This window comes from Dioszegia hungarica, assembly GCF_025882075.1.
Source record: "Dioszegia hungarica strain PDD-24b-2 chromosome Unknown MKK02contig_8, whole genome shotgun sequence".
In the NCBI taxonomy this organism is placed as follows: Eukaryota; Fungi; Basidiomycota; class Tremellomycetes; order Tremellales; family Bulleribasidiaceae; genus Dioszegia; species Dioszegia hungarica.
Genome location: NW_026515770.1, coordinates 3,089,562 through 3,107,463, shown reverse-complemented (window position 1 = coordinate 3,107,463; position 17,902 = coordinate 3,089,562). Strand labels below are relative to the sequence as shown.

The 17,902-nt window shown below is 59.1% G+C and overlaps 5 protein-coding genes across 5 annotated transcripts; 2 read left to right on the top strand and 3 right to left on the bottom strand.

The window, feature by feature from the left end:
• Window positions 1–3: 3 nt before the first annotated feature.
• MKK02DRAFT_26513 (major facilitator superfamily domain-containing protein) lies at window positions 4–1,838 on the bottom strand (the record flags this gene model as incomplete). Its single annotated transcript, XM_053087208.1, has 8 exons — window positions 4–357; window positions 407–451; window positions 495–923; window positions 967–1,274; window positions 1,315–1,381; window positions 1,431–1,485; window positions 1,540–1,636; window positions 1,682–1,838. The coding sequence occupies 8 exons, from the start codon at window positions 1,836–1,838 to the stop codon at window positions 4–6; spliced, it is 1,512 nt and encodes a 503-aa protein (XP_052945978.1).
• A 1,025-nt stretch (window positions 1,839–2,863) lies between these two features.
• MKK02DRAFT_33450 (uncharacterized protein) lies at window positions 2,864–4,144 on the top strand (the record flags this gene model as incomplete). The annotated part of the gene is made up of 1 exon (XM_053088720.1): window positions 2,864–4,144. One exon carries the CDS (start codon window positions 2,864–2,866, stop codon window positions 4,142–4,144), a length of 1,281 nt encoding a protein of 426 aa, XP_052945977.1.
• A 773-nt stretch (window positions 4,145–4,917) lies between these two features.
• On the top strand, window positions 4,918–8,473 carry MKK02DRAFT_25847 (uncharacterized protein; the record flags this gene model as incomplete). Its single annotated transcript, XM_053087102.1, has 4 exons — window positions 4,918–5,184; window positions 5,240–6,700; window positions 6,743–7,976; window positions 8,019–8,473. The coding sequence occupies 4 exons, from the start codon at window positions 4,918–4,920 to the stop codon at window positions 8,471–8,473; spliced, it is 3,417 nt and encodes a 1,138-aa protein (XP_052945976.1).
• Window positions 8,474–9,180: 707 nt separating this feature from the next.
• On the bottom strand, window positions 9,181–11,110 carry MKK02DRAFT_44902 (uncharacterized protein; the record flags this gene model as incomplete). Its single annotated transcript, XM_053093138.1, has 3 exons — window positions 9,181–9,369; window positions 9,425–10,339; window positions 10,418–11,110. 3 exons carry the CDS (start codon window positions 11,108–11,110, stop codon window positions 9,181–9,183), a joined length of 1,797 nt encoding a protein of 598 aa, XP_052945975.1.
• Window positions 11,111–11,390: 280 nt separating this feature from the next.
• Window positions 11,391–17,623, bottom strand: MKK02DRAFT_44901 (uncharacterized protein; the record flags this gene model as incomplete). Its single annotated transcript, XM_053093137.1, has 5 exons — window positions 11,391–12,387; window positions 12,435–13,072; window positions 13,126–14,814; window positions 14,859–16,955; window positions 17,000–17,623. The coding sequence occupies 5 exons, from the start codon at window positions 17,621–17,623 to the stop codon at window positions 11,391–11,393; spliced, it is 6,045 nt and encodes a 2,014-aa protein (XP_052945974.1).
• Window positions 17,624–17,902: the final 279 nt, after the last annotated feature.

Genomic DNA, 17,902 nt, shown 5'->3' with positions numbered 1-17,902 from the left:
CCCTCATCGTTGTCGAGCGCCGATAGTATAAACCAAGTAGATCTGACCATCAACTTCGATACCAGTCGCAAATGCCAGAAGCAAACTCACGATCCACGAACAAGTCACCATCGCGGCCAGCTGACCCCCAAACAACCAAAACACCCACTTCTTTACCTTCCATCCCTTGAACTCTTCGCCGCGCGCTTCTTGCTCCTTCTGAAGCGCGATCCGCTCGGCCTCGGACTTCCGAAGCGAGTGACCAAGGAGCTTGCCGTCGAGATAGTCGTATATGGGCCCAAGGCAGATTTGGAAGGCCTTGATGGCGATGAGGCAGTAGATGACGCGTTCGTAGCTTTGGCCAGGGGTCTTGTCTTGCTGTGCGGAAGTTAGCGAGAGGAAGCGGACGGAGACAGGAGAAACCTACGATGGATCCGGTGGCGATCTCGAGGAGGATGTTGTTACATGCGATCTGCCGGTCAGCTTGGGGAGACACCGTTTGAGGAAGGACTCACGAAAGAGGACCAGATACCGTATGCGGTACCCATCAGACTCTCGTCGTTGATGAGAATAGGGATACTGCCGATAAATGGCAAGACGTTGAACGCGAGCGCGAACGACCCGAGGATGATCGGTCCGAGCGGGTTGACGGTCGTCAGACCGATAAGAGCAAAGACGATGACATATAGCGCTGCGCCGAACGAGACGAAAGGCATGCGCCAGCCATACCGGTCGAAGAACATGCCTAAGATAGGGACGGTGACGATCTGCAAGAGGGATTGGAAGGCTGAGTTGAAGCCAGCGCCAAGGGTGGAGGTACCGCGCGTCCGTTCCTGTATGTCTGCGAGATTGACAGAGTAGACTGTCCGGGCAGAGTTCTGGAAGATCTCGGTACCGCAGATGATCCAGAAGAAGGTGGGCCTGGATGTCAGCTGTGTACTACGCTTTCTTGGTGATGACTTGCATTTGGCTGATATTGCGCCAGACCATACGGAAGGGCGAGCCGCTCATCTTGCCTCGGACATCGCTACCGTTGTTGGGGCGGTACATGGCGGGAACGGACCGCTCGTATAGCAGGTACCCGACTATGATGGCGGTACAGAGTACAGTGAGCATGGAAGGGATCCACAAGGCCCAGCCATACCAGCCGTTGATTTGCGCCATGGGGATGGTGACCAGACGAGCGACCATACCGGTGAGCTGGCCCCATGACAGGTCGAGAGCGATGACGAGGGCGAGTGTCGAGCCCTTGAACCAGTGCGCGTAAAGCTTGTTCTGAGACGTCTCGATGACTACTGGTCAGCTGTGGATCTGCGGGCAAAAGAAGTGACTGACCGATAGAGCCGAAGCCCATGAGGATACGTCCACCGATGAGAAGACCTACGCGGTTGGTATTGGCAGACTAGATCATGTCAGTAGGGCTTGAGTATTTCGGCGGCGGAAGAACTTACAGTCGCAGCCACAACCGAACCGACAACACAGAACATGGAAGCAATCAGTGCCGCACTGTCTCCGTCAGCTTTCCTTTCAAGTTTGATTCATGGCGCGACTGTTACTTACTAGACTGCGCCCACATAATCCATACCTATGCCTCCAATCGCGGGAAGAACGGTATTAACGATATTGGATGCGGTAGAGATGGTACTGAACTGAGTGTCTGCTACATCAGACAGATAGGCATAGGGTGACAATGGAGACATACTGTTGATTTTTAGCTCCTTGAGCAGGGTCGACTTGAGCGGGCCAAGAGTAGCCTCGCAGAAAGCAGCACCAGTACTGTAGACCAGGATGAAGGCGAAAGCGGTCCACCGGTACTTTGCCGGGATGTCAACGATATTCGTGGTGCTGATCTTCGCCATCATCTTTGGGGGGAGGGCAGAGTCATCCGCGAGGATGGGGATGGTCCCTACATGCTGCTCGTCCGTAAATTCAGGCGAGTCGCCTCGGGACTTGAAGTCGGGCGATTCGAGGGGCTTTTCCGACAGCTTCGACATGATGACAGAGATGGAAGTGAGGATGGTCAGAGAGGAAGGGAGAACGAGGAAGAAGGTGAAGGAGGAAGGAGCTGGATCTATGAGGGCTCCAGCTTCCGGGCCTCGACCTCCCGTAAAGTTTCGCTCGTTATCAGATTAGTGGCACCTTTCCCGCTTCGGCCGATATTACGGCTATGGCAGGGCCTGGCCCATCCGGGGGCATCCTGACGGTTTATCCGAAGTAGTACCGTGTTGCGAAATGAGGGGGCAAGTGTGAGTCGGCCGAGCGCAGCTTCGACAGCTTGAAGACTCCGGTACGTAGTGCATAGCTTCCGAGGAGGTGCTGAGATACTTTGGCGAGGAGGGTGTCAAGAATCTTGAGAAATGACTTGCAAGTCCGGTCTAAGCTCGAGCATTCAAAAATCGGTGAGTTCTCGGCCTGGCCGACTGGCAGATCCCCACGTAGTCCTCTGCCCTCTGCTTCTGGCTCTCTCATCCCAAGTAAGTGTAAGTATATGTGAGTGATCATCAATATTTCCAGCCTCATGTATAGTTGATGGTAGTCTGACGAGCGTCGAGTACTGGTTGATTTTGGGTCCTGACGGCTTACTCTTTTCTGTTCCACCTGAGCGAGCCATCGAGGTGAGAAGGCCCCCTGTCTGTGTCGATGCCAGACGCCCAACAGACCGACCACAAGGTTCTTCAGATCTGAGATGAGATACTGATGTATATGTGGAAGGACAGCGAGCCATGCGAGAGCGCTCGGGCCGCCTATGACGTGTGTGTGTAGGTGAAACCTTATTTCACCCGGTTGACTCAGCTGCCCGGTTCACACTGTGAGTTTTCGAATTGTTCGCTCTTCCTTCCTCCTCTCATCCGACACTCACCTATACCATACTACCACTCATATAATGGGACGAGCACCTCAGAAGCCCAAAGCCAAAAACACGGCCTACGTGGAGATCCCTTCGATGTCCAGGTCCAAGGCGAGGACCCCCGCGCCTACGCCCGCTCTCCCTTCCCCGCGACAACCGTCCCCTGAAGTGGATCAGCTTCCTACCTCCTCCCCTCAGCCCTCGTCCCCCTCCAGCTCCGACTCGTCCGCGGAGCCGACAATCACCCTCCCTTCCAGGATCCTCACCGTGCTCATTCGCGTCCTCCGGTCGTCCGACGCCCTTGGGACCCTCGGCCGTCTTTCCCAGGCGTCCAAGGCCACGCATGACGCCGTAGCCCCGGTCCTCTACCACACGGTTGTTCTTCGTACCCATCGCCAGCTCTCCTCCGTCCTGCAGACTCTCGAGACCCTTGTCGAAAAGAAGAAGCGCCGCACTCGCCTCTCTAGCCCAAAGTGCGACGCCCGCACCAAGCTCGAGAGGTTCAAGAGCGTCAAGGTCCTCCATATCAATCATCTTCCTTCCCTCGAAAACCTCGACAAGCTCTCTTCCCTCGAAGACACCTTCGCCGACTCTCCTATCTTCGCCGGCCTCGAGGCTATGCACCTCTCCCGTACCCTGCTTCACCATCTCCACCCCTCGGCGTCCGTCAAGCCCGTCGGTCGGATGGAAAAGCGACTCAAAAGGCTCGATCTCATCGGCCTTCTCGGACGTCCGCCCCGCGTAGCCGTCGATCTGGTCGGAATCGAGTCGGACTCCGCCAATGACGCAGATGATGCCTGCAACTGCACCGAGGACTTCTGCAGCAAGCTGGGCGAAAGATGGAGCGAGGGACACGCATTCCAGGAGCTTGTCATCCACCTCGACGCGGCGATGCTGGCAACCCACTTCCTCTCCACCACCGCGGCCGGCCCCGAGCTTCGGCTCATCATATCCCCTTCCCCGGCCTCCCGTCCTCCCTCCTCACCTCCTTCTCGGAAGAAAGTCCGCCGGTCATCCTCCGACAGCTCGACGGACGACTCCACCCTCTCCGACGCCCTGGCGCGCTTTGTCCTGCATCGCGTACAAAAGGCAGAAGTCTTCAAGGGCGGCAACACGTCCATCTTCCTCTTTCCTGCGGGACCGGGCGAGGACGAGCCCGATCTCGAAGTTCTCTCTTCGCAGATGATTGAGGGGGCCAAGACACTCGCCGGTGATGCAGGGAAAGAGCTGTTTGGGACTGTTAGGGCTAGGCGGCTGCTGAAGGTGATAATGCTGCACCTGGGTAATGAGGTCGAGGAGAACGGGGACGGAGCGTGAAGGTGAGCCATCGTCGAACATACGATGAGACTACAGCTAATAAGGGTAGATTCGCAACACACCATATCGATGAGTACGATTCTACGCTAGGTCGACATCACTCGCGGGGCGACAAGGAACGCAGGAAGGGTGGAAAGTGTAGTCATTGCGGAGGGGAACAGACTGGCAATGGCAGCTGTGAGGGAGGAGTCGGGGGTTGTACATAAGCTACGCCTACATATGCATCATGTCTGTACACTACCCAGCCCACATTGACCTGTCGTATTTTGTCATATCGCAGTCGCGCCACATACCTCCTGTCACAGATCTGCACGTGATCAAATCTACCGGACGCGCTCGGCGCGCGGCGACACAAGCTTTGGGTCGTGTTGAGGGGTAAAGGAACCTTGTGCATTTCTATCCATACATCTCGAGCAATAGGAGAGCTACAGCAAGTGTGTATGAGACCGTCTTGACATATTCGCCCCATCCAACGGCGCTCAGCCCATTCGATAGAGGGGGAGAACGGTCTCCAGCGAGGACCAAAGCGCGCCGGAGTTGGCCATTCCTCGAAACCCACTTGTCCATCGGTCTCCACCCCTCGGCCCTGATCCCTGTCCTCGTCTCCATCGGCTTCGCAGTGGCTCCATACATGCTCTCCCGAGATCGCACTGCATTTCGGTCGGCAACATTGTGCAGCGCTCCCTCACCCGACTGAACAACTCAACAACAAACAACTCTCGTAAACGCTCAACTCTACTTCATCGCCTCCTCTCGACCATCTACACGCACCCATGGCCACCATGACGGCCTCCCCCATCCCTCCTCACCTCGCCGCCAACTCCGCTTCCGTGCAAACGACCCCTAGACCTTCGCGAGCTCGGCCGTCGCCCCAGCCATCGCCGGCTCAGAGCGTCCCGTCGCCAAGGCAGGGAAGTCCGAGGAGTAGCAGTCCGAGGGGTCAGCCGTCTGGGGGTCTAGATCTGGAGGCGATATTGCGGTCGAATGGGGGGGATGCGGAGCGGGCATTGGAGCAGGTCGTAGCGGAACGGAATACCCTGGTAAGCATTCCGTAGCTGAAGGTCTCTGAAAGATCGCAATCTGATACACCGATAGCAACAACAAAACTCGCAACTCTGGAAATTGATAGAGAAGCAGCGCGCTCAATGTACGCATCTCGTGCAGGACAACGAGAGACTCCGGTCTGATCGAGAACGGGCCAACCAGCGGCTCGTAGCGGGGGGTTTGGAGCCTATCAACGGAAAGCGAATCCCTCATTCCTCCTCCTCTGTCGGGCTCGGTCTACGTGCCGATATCCTGCCGCCAAGCATGAAGCGCAACAACTCGGATCGGGATGAGCGGATAGTCGCGCAGATCGGCACCGCGTCCCTGCAGGTCCCGTCGGCCGACTCATCGGCTCCGTCGTCCCCATTGGAAGCGCCGGCCTCGCTGCTCCCCTCCCCAATGGCGGACAATAAACTTCGAAGGGAGAGCAGGATGGCCTTTGCTCCCGAAGTACGGTCCTTCCTGTCTCTTGCGGAATCGCCAAGAGCGGGTTCGCACCAGGTCCCGCCTGTTCCTCACAGGTCGGTGTCGGTCCCAACGCCTGCTCCAGCAATGGAAATTACGGAGAACAACCCAAGTCCAGGCTCGGCTTACTCGCCGAGCCCTGCGGCGGGAACGAAAGAGGAGAGCAGGGAGGTCGCAGAAGCGCCTTCGTCGTCCAAGCAGCTCGCGACGATGGCGGAGGTGGACGAGGAGCCCGCGGAGACGGCAGAGGTGGACCTGTCCTCACCGATATCAGAGGGAAGAGACGGTGCGTCTCAGCCTCCTGCTCGGCAGTCATCTCTGCATCGGCGTGCTGGAGGGCGGGAAGAGGTGCCTCGAGGGGCTGCCGATTCCGCGCGGCAGGCACCGCTGGCCACCCCGCCAATCCAGTCATCTGAGCCTCGGCGATCACATGATAGCCAGCGCGGATCGGAGGAGTCGACGCCTCGTCAATCGGTCGACGTCCGCCCATCCGTCGAGTCCATGGCGTCGGCAACGTCACGTCCTAGCCGTCCCCTTCCTCGTCTCTCCCCTGCCCTTCTCTCCCACACTCGCCTCTCCATACCCCACACCACCGTCTACCCCAACACGTCAGGCCGAGACGTCCTCTGCTTCATCGTCGCCATCACCGTCCGCCCGCCCAACGCCGCTCCTGTCACGTGGAACGTCGCCAAGCTCTTCTCGGCGTTCATCGATGTCGACACCAAGATTCGCGCCAAGTCGGGCAAGCGGTCAAAAGACTGGAAGAGTATGGTCGCGCCTCTGCCGGAAGGGAAGGCTTGGAAAGACTTCGCACCGAGCAAGATTGATCAGCGGAAGACGGCGCTGGAGGCGTATCTCCAGTCGTTGCTTTCCGCTCCGCTGAGTGACAAGTCGGACCTCTGCGAGTTCCTCAGCACGGATCCGGTCCAGGCGAAGGTGTTCAGCAATAGGAAAGAGGGGTACCTTACGAAGAAGGCAAAGAGCTTTGGAGGTTGGCGGACGAGGTACTTTGTCCTGGATGGGTCGGTACTGGAGTGCTACGAGAATGTAAGTTCGATCTCTGAAGGGAAGCATGAGCTGACATGACAGCGAGGCGGTCCCCACCACTCGAGCATCGTCATTACCAACGCCCAAATAGGTCGACAAAACCGCGCATCAGAACTCGCCGAGGACAGGGAATCTCGACATGCCTTCCTCATCATCGAGCAGTCCAGGAAGGGGCCGCAGCGCCACATTCTCTGCGCGGAGAGCGATATGGAGCGCGACAGCTGGATTGAAGCGCTGGTCAAGCACGTTGACCCCGACTCGACGCCTCTGATTCACGTCGCGAGTCCCCCACCACCAGCGCAAATACATCTATCCGCCCCACCTCCTCCTGCACCGGCGCCATCGCAAGGTCATCCCAGCAACGGCGGACCGGCGTCTGGACTCAACCGACAGCGGAGCAATTCTCGGAAGGGCAGCCGGGACGTGACCGTGACTGCTGCGCAGCCAATGGCGTCCATGCCAGCCGGAAGTAGCAAGTTTGGCGGAGCTCCCAGTCCAAGCATGTTCAACTCGATGGAACATCAGCGGCTGGCAAATGGAAATGGGGCTGCCAATGGGGGAGGAGGGAGCCCGTCCTTCCCGTCCTCTCTCGCCAGCCAGCCAAGTTCCAGCGGTAGCACCGGCTCAGGCTTCTCTCATCCCCCTCCGCCTCAACGTACCGAGCCCCCCTTACACTCCTCCACCAGCACACCCGCGGATCCACCACTCCGTCCCAAGCGACAGAGCATGATTCCTTCCCGCTCATCCGCTTCGTCACATTCATCCGGACCTCCCCCCTCGCATTCGGCCGCATACCTGTCCAAGCTCTCCGCGGACGGCCTGAATGCACCTCCTGGCTTACCCTCCGCCGGCGGACCAACTGCGGATAAGGACCGCGAGAGGAAAGCCAAATCCGGGCGGTTCTGGCCTTCCTTCGGCAAAGGCGCCCCCACCTCTTCCGACAAGATAGCCACCAAGCCCGTCTTTGGCGTCCCGCTCTCCGACTCATTGGCCATCGCCTCGGTCGCCAGTCTCCCGGCTATCGTCTTCCGGTGCATCGAGTGGCTCGAAGCCAAGCGCGCCGAGGACGAAGAGGGGATATACCGGCTGAGTGGAAGTTCGGCGGTCATCAAGGGTCTGAAGGACCGGTTTGATGTGGAGGGGGATGTCAATCTCTTATTGGTGGATGAACATTGGGATCCGCACGCCGTGGCGGGGCTGCTGAAGGGGTTCTTGAGGGAGTTGCCGACGAGTCTGTTGACCAGAGAGCTGCATCCGCGATTCCTCGCTGTCATGGGTGAGTTAGATGATACCTAGCTGGGGTTCAGCTGACATGTAGACCTGATTGACTCGTCTGCAAGGGTCGCCGAACTCTCCCGCCTGGTGTCCGAACTCCCTCCGCCCAACTACGCCCTCCTCCGCGCCCTCACTGCCCATCTAATCCTCATCGTCAAGCACGCCACGACCAACAAGATGACCCTGCGCAACATCGGCATTGTCTTTTCCCCCACCCTCGGTATCCCAGCGGGGATCTTCTCGGAGCTCGTATCACACTTTGGCGCGATCTTTGATGATGAGCCGGAAGAGGAGGATCCGGTGGTACATATTTCTGGGGCAGAAGATGCGGGCGCCATGGGCGACGGGCCGGTAGGCGAGGACGGAGCGGGATTGGGCGGAGAAGAGACGGTAGGGAGAAAGCGGAATAGTATGCTGTATCAGCAGGGTGGAGCGGATGCTATGCTTGGACTGGGAGGGAGGGCTTTGGATCCTGGTCAGTCCTACTCTTTTCCATAGACGTGCTATTAGCTGACTTCCAGTTGATGACTCGGCATCAGAGATGTCGGCAGACGAGGATCCTCGCTCACCCGATCTCGAATCAGACAACCAATCTGGCTTCTCCTCGGACAACCATTCCTCCGTCAGCCACAACGCCACCCCACGAGCCGATAGGGCAGACCCATACCCATCGGCTGCGGCGGCAAGGCGTCAAAAGAAGGACGCGACGGATGAGGCGCAGCAGCAGGCGGTATATCCGCAAAGGGGATCTAGCTTGGGAGGCGGGTGAACCTGTGAAGTTCGGGATGTGCTTAGATGAGGGAGGGGCCGCTCTGAATGGCTGAATCTACGGATACTTTCTTTGTTGTGATTCTTACCTGTTAGCTGCCGGTTTCAATGCAGGGAGAATGTAGGGTCTTGCTTCCGACCGACCCGAAAGAGGGTTGACCGGACGCAAGTCGAGCCTCATTCCTCGTCTCGCTCATTTCGCCTCCTCGAGCTGAAACATCAAGTGACACGGGAGAGATGTGGCGTGAAGCCACGTTGTGGCGGGCGGCCCGGAGCACGGTGCCCTGCTATTCTCAGCCGCTTGTCGCGGAGAATGATAAGAAAGACTTGTTGTCTGAGTATATATATATATGCCATCTCAACTGACCTATTGAACGTATGGACTCTTCCCGCCACTTCTCTCAAGACCCGCTCCCGCGCCCTCTATCATGTCGTTCTCACTCAGCGGCCAACTCTTCCAGCGCAATGGACAGATTTGAAGCGCACTCCCAGTCGGCCTCGGTCATATCTTCGTCGTCAGGCCCGCTGTCGCACAGCAGAGTCGTCCGGATGGCGGAGGTCGGAAACCTGCTTGCCGAGGCCCAGATCATCGTGACTTCCGCCCATCGCCTCCATGCTTCGTCGACCTGCGGGATCAGCAAGGGTCTCATGCCTGAAGGAGGGAAGAGATACGGAACGTACGTTCTCGGCTCTGACCTCGACTGCCTTCTCTTTCAGCAGTGCTCTGTTTTGCGGCGACGCAGAGATCAAGGACATCAAAGAGCGGTCTTCCATCCTTTCCCCTTGCTCAGCTCGTTTACCGTCCGTCGATCCGGAGAGCAGTACTTGCTCGTCATCTGAGCTGTCGGGGGAGAGAGACCGCTCTCCTCGCTCCAGATGAGCCCGGAGAGGGGGCGGGGGCCTCTCGATCCCTTGTCCCGGGTCATTGGATGCCTTCTTCCGAGTGTATACCGTCGGCCGCCGTGGAAGAGGATTCTTGAGGGTCGGAGGCGGAGATGGCAGTGCTGAAGCCGCGGTCGAAGGCGGAGTGGAAGGTGGCGAGCTAGTGATGGGTGATAGTCGGTCAAACTCCCGCACCGAGTCTTCACTCCGGAACCGGACCCGGGCGGGGTTCTGCGACGCTGGAGGGCATGTCGGCTCTGCGAGTTGGGTCCTGAGCGAGTTCTGCGTGGTCCGTCCGACCTTCTTTGGGGGTGAAAGTAGGCTGGAATCGCTCGCTGTTGCGCTGGACTTGCGCTTCGGCTTGGGCTTAGGTTTCGCTTTCGCTTTGGGCTCTGTAGCCGACTTTGGCTTTGGCTTCGGCTGGGCTCGTGGCTTCTTTGTCTTGGAGAAAATCTTGCTGTCTGCCGGTGGAGGGAGTGTTTGGCATGCCACGTCGGGCGCGACGGCCGGCTGAGTTGCGCGAAGGCCGAACAGGAGCTGAGCGGCGTTGTTGACCTCATCCGAAAACTCGATCTCTGGTGGGATGGCCGCTGCAGGAGTGGTCGAGTTATTGACAGTCGGGCCCGCGCTCGGAGCACCAGCGAGAAGACCAGTCGCGGTGTTGACGTTGCTCGTGCCCTCCCGTACTCCGTCCAGTCTCGCGGGTGGCACTATCTGTGTCGTAGCTGCCGATCCGACTGTCCCGACGGGTGGCCGTACCATTGGAGGATGGAACACGAGTGATGGGCTTACAGAAGTCGTCGGAGCTGACGGTATTTGGACCGAAGGCGGTACTGTCCTGGCTGCGAGTGCAGTTCGGTAAGCCGATAACTGGTCGACCGGTATGGCCGTCGAGTTTTGCGGGGAAGACTCGGTCGATATGAAAACCGGAGCATTGAGCTGATTGCGAAAGAAGTCATCCTGCCCCACCGGCGGAGTTGGCGCAGGCCGAGGATACCCATTGATCGACCCGTGTGGTGTCGGACAAGTGGCCACCGACGACGCATTCGCAATGATGGGTGAATGTTGTGGGACAAAGGGGGATGTGAGTCGACCCGTGGGATTCGGCGGTGGCAATGGCTCTTGAGGCAGAGCGGGGAAGGGGTATCGTTCCTGGATCGGATCCTTCGAGCTGTAGCGATGCTGGAGCAATCGCGGGTCGATGAGACTCGGGTCCACCGTCCCAGGCGGGAAAATGGGGTTATTCCGATTCTTTGGGAGATCCGGTACCGCGCGAGGCTCTAGTGATATAGGTTGATGGCTCTGAGTCGTCATCGCAGCCCAGTTGGTCATGTCCGGAGTCCAGGAGACTGGTTGGTACGTGGCGGTCGTCGGACCTGGCCGTTCCACGAAATTGCGAGGCGCGATTCGGAGAGGCTGGCTTCGCCGACTTGTACTGTGGATGGTAGGGCTGGTCGGGAGAGGCGCGACGCGGTCGGTGATCATCTTGACAAGACGCAAGTTGACAAGACTGTCAATAGTCAAGGCTGATGTAGAAGAGCAAAGGGAAGAAACGATGAGGAACGCGTTGTAAGTCAGTATTGGTTGACTAAGTCCGAGCGCCGAAGAAGCGCGGCGCATTGATGAGGATGCGCTGTAACGTTCAGACCCTGAGACTAGCACGGTCCAAGCAATACGATCATAGCACTACAACAGTAAGCCCAGACATCTATGAGTATAGTAGTAATAGCAAACAAAAATAGAATACCGGCAGTGAAACACCCCCTCATCTCCGCTCCCTACTCATGACCCTCTTTAGCGCCTCCAGCTCCCCTTGGCCGCTCGGCACCCGCCTCAGTGCATTCTCCAGCACTCCCTTCTCCTGGAAACTCTTTGCTAGGTCCTTGACACTCGTTTTCTTCGCCAAGCCCGGAATGGAGATGGGGCGAGAGAAGGATGTGTCCCGCCCGCTGCCGGTAGTAGTGTTGGCGGCCGTGGAGGCATTGGACGATGTAGATGACGTGGAATCGCCGAGGGGATGGATGGAGGGGAAGAGAGCTTTGATAGCTGCAGACCGCTGAGATATGGATTGATTGAGTGAGGGGTAGATCCGAGGGGTGATGGGAGGGAAGGTACCGGATGTAGCGCTGGAGGAGGTAGATAGGCCGAGAGTGGACATGTTCCCGCTCGTATCCGCTGCTGAGAATGAAGACCGGGCCGGTACAGCTGCCTCAGCAGGTCGAGAGAGCGCCGACCCAGGCTGACTCGTCTCCCTTGAGCTGGCCACGTTGATCGATTGAGCGGACGAGGTGGAAATCTCGGCAGGACGGCCGGTCATTCGGGGCAAAGTAGACCTAGGTGGCGGTGGAATGGTCAACGAAGTAGGCTTGCTGACGACCTGCTTCATAGTCGGTACCGGCGCGCGAGGAATGGCTACCGGTAAGATCGGCCGACCGAGGGTGAAGGATGAGTTGTCCGCCGGTCGTTCCCCTTCCTGTCTCGCCTTGCCCTTATCCCGCGGCCCACTCGTCTCGGAGACGAGATCTTCGGGCGCACTGTCCGTTGAGCCAGAGCCAGACCCCCAGACCCAGCCAAATACGCGCTTCATGGTGCTCGGGGGCGCGGCGGTAGCCTGTCCAAAGGTGAGTCGTTGTGGCGTGTCTGCGGGCACTGCCAGCTTCGTGCGTTTCTTAGGCGACTCGGGAGTGACGGTCCTTTCGGTCGAAGCGGATTTACTGGCCACTCGTCGCTCCAGCGCCTGAACACGGAGAGTGATGACGTCCCTGATCATCAGCGTCTACCTCACCTGTAATGACAAAGCAAGACTCACTCTTCCCAAGCTGGACCATTCGCCACCCCTTCAGACTCCAAGAATCGCCTGACCACCCTTCCCTCATCCCATTCCTTCACTTCGCCCGTCGGCGTTCCAATCCCCGTCGATCTCCTAGCCCATGACATCAGCCCGCCTGGCATCGCCTTGACCTCGCGCTCCTTGACCCACGCCTCTTTCTCCGCCTTGTAGACGCTTTCGAGCCGCTTCCACTCTGCGATCCCCCATGCCCTCTCTGACCCTGATGCACCTGGAGCGACTCCTTCTGAGTGTTCAGACACGGCAGGTTGGCGGCTGCGCTTCCGCTTGGGAGTCCGCACCCAGCCACCAGGGACAGGCATGTCCGTCAAACCCGATACACCCGAAATGGCAGAGGATGCAGTCCCCTCCCGCCTGCGTCGACCCGGCATGGACGCTCTTTCCGGCTCGTTGATGACGATTTCGAGCTCCGCCTCGTTGAGCAGCTCCTCGGCGGTAAGCATCCGCGCCGAAGCGACCGACTCAAAGTGCTGCGAGGTATAGGATTTACGCCGCGAGGCCGCCTTGTTGGGGCTAGCGGATCGTGATGCGCGAGATTGATCGAGAGGTGGAGAAGCGGACGAGGAAGGGAGGATACCATGTTCGATGTAGTTGTGGTTCTGCTCAGATCAGCCGACAATCACAAGAATTCATGTGAGACTTCAAGGCTCACCATCTTTAGAATAGCAGCAGCCCGAGCAGCAGCTCTCGGGTCCAGCGAAGAAACCTCCACCACACCCCTCAATTCCTTCTCTTTCCCTCTGCCGCCAGCCCGAGCCATCTCAGCCAACAACGACCTGCCAGCAGAGCGGACAGAGACACCTTCGTCGAGGAAAGGTGATTCGTCCAGCTGACGTGAACCGGAAGTGGATGATTCCGGCTGGATTGCTGATACCGAAGAAGAGGCGATGGGACGGGCGGGAGAGGCTTCTGGTGTGTCGCCCGTAATCTGATGGCTCAGACCGGACGGACGGATAGAGTTGGCGCTTGGTCGACGGATCATGAGATCGGTAGTCGCGGAGGAAGGTCCCGCTGCAGGCGCTGGGGAGCGCATTCGACGAGGGGACGCGACTTGGTAGGATTGTGGAACAGGAGCCTCGCTTGGTTGCCGCCGAGCCGGACTGTTGGAGTGATGAGTGGCGATCATGGACAGGGGTGGCGAGATGAGCGGTGTGGTGCTGAGTGGTGCGTTCGCGCGCCGAGGGGTCAAGGGTACGGTCTGGGTCGTCGGGGCCGTTGGAGCATCGAGATTCGATGGCTGAGAGACCTCAGCGTCGGGTGTTGAGGGTTCCGGATCCGTGTCCGCGGTTGGCGACCTGGTAGGCACCCTCTCAAACCCTCCACCGACATCATTCAAGCTTATCTCCTCGGCGTCAAACTCCCCTTCGGCCCCTGATGTGCTCTCGTCATCATGCTCCGGCTCCTCATCGTCTTGCTCCTCCCCCTCATCCGACATCTCCTCAGACATAGTCTCGCCCTCCGACTCTTCTTCATCCACCTCTTCCGCCTCCGGCTCGACCTTGACGATGGTAGTGATCAGCTTCAGAATGATCTTCTCCCCGTCCGCGCCGCTCGGGGGAGGGACCTGGGGCGAGCTGGCCGAGGCCGACTGACTGTCCGGCCGTTCCTGCTCCGTCTCAGTTGGAGGAAGCGGCGAAGCTGGCTGTCTGGCATCATTGCTACCGACCGCAGAGTGAGCGAGTATGGACTGGCTGACCATCGGCGATGACTGTTCGGCAGCCGCGGAGATACACGGTGAGTTCGGCTCGGGCGTGGAACCGGTGTCGTCATGTTCCGCTGGTCGGCCAGCGCCGAGGTCCACCTCCCCTTGGCCGGGCTGCTCAGACGAGAGCTGTGCCGCCGATGCCTCTGCTTCGATGGCGTTCACCTTCGCGCCCGCCTCGTTCTCCTCGTCGATGAGCCCGCTGACCTCCTCTTCCTCCCCTTCCTGATCCGCCATTCTCTCGTCCGCCTCTTTCACGGCCACCATACTCTCGTCACTCTCCCACCCCTTCTCTATAGCATCCACCGTCAAGTCGCCTTCGTCCGCCGCGTCCGCCGAGACGTGGCCGGCGGAAGGAGACGAATGGGCCACGCTAGGAGAAGCGCGGGTTGAGTGAGGGGCGATGGGTGAAGAGGGTCGGACAACCGCCACATGGAGCGGACGCGGGATTTGGGCGACGACAGGGGAAAGGTGGAGAGCATGACGGCCGGGACTGAAGGAGACGGGAGCGTCGGATATACGGATAGGGGAGAGCGGGGGTGATGCCAGAGGCGAGAGATCTGGGGTTGGGGCAACGGTGGGTGATTGCTCGACAGTACGGGCAACGGAAAAAAGGGAGGTCACGGAGACTGTGGTATGCTAGCAGTCAGTATGGGTCTGCGCGAACGGTCTGAAGGGCTTACTTGGATCAAGTTGACTGTAACCCGCTCAATCAGTCCATGGTCGTCTGCTCCGGCAGGCAACCCGAGCTCGAGTCCCAGATAGCCCGACTCATGAGCCGGCTGAGCCATGACCTCCTCGTATCCCTCTTTGATATGATGCGCCTCGTCGACAGCCTGGTGTCCAGCCGCCTCTTCTTCCTCTGCCAGCACCTCCATGCTCTCCTCCTCGTCCTCCTCCATATCATCGGGTCCCCGTCCACCCAGTGGTCCTGTGACCGAGTCAGCAGACTCGTCCCAGACCTCCGGGGCGCCGTCGAGAGTAGCACCAGTGACGTCCGCCTCTACAGTGGTATCGCACTCCTCCGCCGACAAGTCCGCCTCCACCGTCGTGTCCATCTCCTCCGCGGTGTCCTCGTCAGGCAGATCTCCAGCCGGCTCATCGAGGGGTGACTCATCGGCTGGACCTTGCTCGAAGTGGTCTGGCAGATCGTCCGCTGCATCTGCGTCCGCCCCGAAGACTTCCTGAATGGCCTCATCCAAGTCGTCCTGGTGGTATGGAGAGACATGACGCTCTGGTATCTCGACGTCGGCATCTTCGGCCGTGTGAGGGTCGTTCTGTCGACTTAGCGCGGAAGAGGGCGAGGGCGAAGGAGCTGCCGGCGGGGATGGGAGCCGGTCGACCGAGAAGCTCTGGTCGTGGAGTGGCGAAATAGGGGATAGCGGCGAGCGAGGTGTGGTCGATGTTCTCCCGTTATCGAGGTGGATGTCTGGCGATTGGTCCGGAGTCTGACGATACGCCGCCGGGGTATTGAGAAGGCTCAATCCCCCCTCCTCTTCCTCCTGCTCCGGCGTTCTGTCTCTCCCATCCCCGTCCCCGTTTACTCCCTCCGCATCCCGCCTCGTCAAGATGTTCATAAACGTATCATCCCCGGCATATCCACCAAAGTCCGAGCCAGCATCGCTGCCGAACCCATCCGCGTACCCGCCCGCCTCATAGTCGAATGACTGCGCGTCATCCTCCGCGTCCTTCTGCCCGGAAGGTCCGGGGAGATCATAGTCCAGCTCGACCTTCTTCTTCTTCATCGTGCGCGGCACCCATTCGGGCACGAGCCGAGGAGGCGCGGGTGCGTTCGTATAGGGCAGGAAAGGAAAGGAGGTGGTGACCGTTCTCGAGCCGGTACCGGGTAGTTTTGATCGCGTTGACGCGCTCAGATCAGGAGCGGAAAGGCTTGCTCGCGCCTTGCCCTTGCCTTTGCCCATTGTCATGGACCGAGGTTCCGGATGCGATTGCAATGCCCTGATACTCCGTCCAAGCAATGATCGACCTTCTCCAGTCTGCTCGTCTTCCTCGTCCACTTCGGTATCGCTCTCACCCTCATACGAAGGCTTGAGCAAAAGAGGATCGTCCCCTGGTGTGGACTCCCCTTCCTCAATGCCTGCGCCAATATCTATATCCCGCCCAATGACCTTCCGAAGCGCCGCGGGCGTGAAGGATTTCCGCCGAGGATCGACGCCGGCATAGCGAGCCAGAGCGGACGGAGGGGTTGTCGAGCGGGACTTTCGCGCCCGAGGCTTGGGCGAGCGCTTCTTGGTGGAAGCGACCGATTTACGGCGGGATGATGGCTGGGATGAGCTAGCAAAGGGTTCGATGGGGGGAGTATCGCGGAAGGAGGAGATGACAGGCTGAGACGCGGCCTTGAGCTTCGACGGACCTGGAGTTGCCTGCGAGAAGCCGAGCTGATAGCCAGGCGCGGAAGCCGATGCCCTGGCTTTGCTCTTCCGCCGAGATGCCACGGTGGATACGGGTTGAGCGGGCTCACTATCTCTGGCTGGCGTAGTGGATCCGCGAGAAGTATCGACATCCTTGTTTGAGGAAAGCCGGGGATTCTTTCTGGTCCGGGGATTGGGCGAGGGTTGGGCGATTTTGAAGACGATGTTAGATGGTCCGGCAGAGGTCTGCCGGGGAGGGGTAGGGCTTGGCCGAGCGCGACGGCGGGAAGCAGGAGACGGACGTTGCGGAGTAAGGACGACCTCAGAAGGCTGAGAGGAGGGAGGCGTGGGTAGGCGAGATACGGTGCTGCGCTTGGATTGCGAAGCGTTGACCGATGATATCGTGACCTGCATCGTCAGTCAAGTCCCTCTGGAATAGGCGCGGAACTTACCGGGAGCTCCTGGCTGTTCATCGGAGTCATCATTCTTCCTGTCCCTTCTACTGCTCGGCCCCATCCACCAGCGCTCTTCCTCGGCATTGGTGTCCGTCCCGCCGTGACGTTACCCACCTCCTCTGCGCCGCTAAACCAGTCGTCCTCAATCCCGCCTACCGGGCTCGACGGTCTGTAGTCCAGCAATTGCGTCACATCCCCGTCCATCCCTGCATCCAGGCGAGCAAATGACGGCCTTGAGATGCGAGGGAGAGTAGGAGATGCGGCGGCAAATGGAGCGCGTATTGAGGACGCCCCGGATGTCGAGCGGGAAAGAGGGGGTTGCGCCGCGGTTGATGTGGATGGGATGGGGTTGATGATGATCCGTGATGGGCGCGCTTTACGCTTGGCCAAGTCTGAGATGGGGAGAGGGATAGAGGTGTTGTCGCCGCGCTCGCCGAGGATAGGCCGCTTTTTGACGGTAGAGGGACGGGGTAAAGGTATTGACGTTCCTTTGGTCGTTGTTGATCTCACGGGGATCCGGGACGTTGTGGACGGGCCAGCATTGTTGTGGACCGTAGATGAAGATGCGATGGCTGTAGGTCGGATAGGAGTGGGAAGGGGTTCGTTCAGTGTTCGCACCATGACGTCGGTTGGCAAAGGGAAAGTGATTGTCGAGGTGAAAGGGTTGGTCGTGATGACAATTTCTGATGCGGGCCTTTCTAAGAAGAAGTCAGATGTACGGCGAGCAGCTATAGCAGAGCTGTTCCCGTATGATGCCTGCTGGTGAGGCCGTGGTAGATGTGACTAGCTAGATGGGTGAGTATTGAGAGGGTTCATTCAGTGTTGTTGTGAGCTTGGAGCGCGTTGCTTTGGCTGGGTGGCGATGCCGAGAACAACAAACTGTAAAGAAAGCAGGCGCGG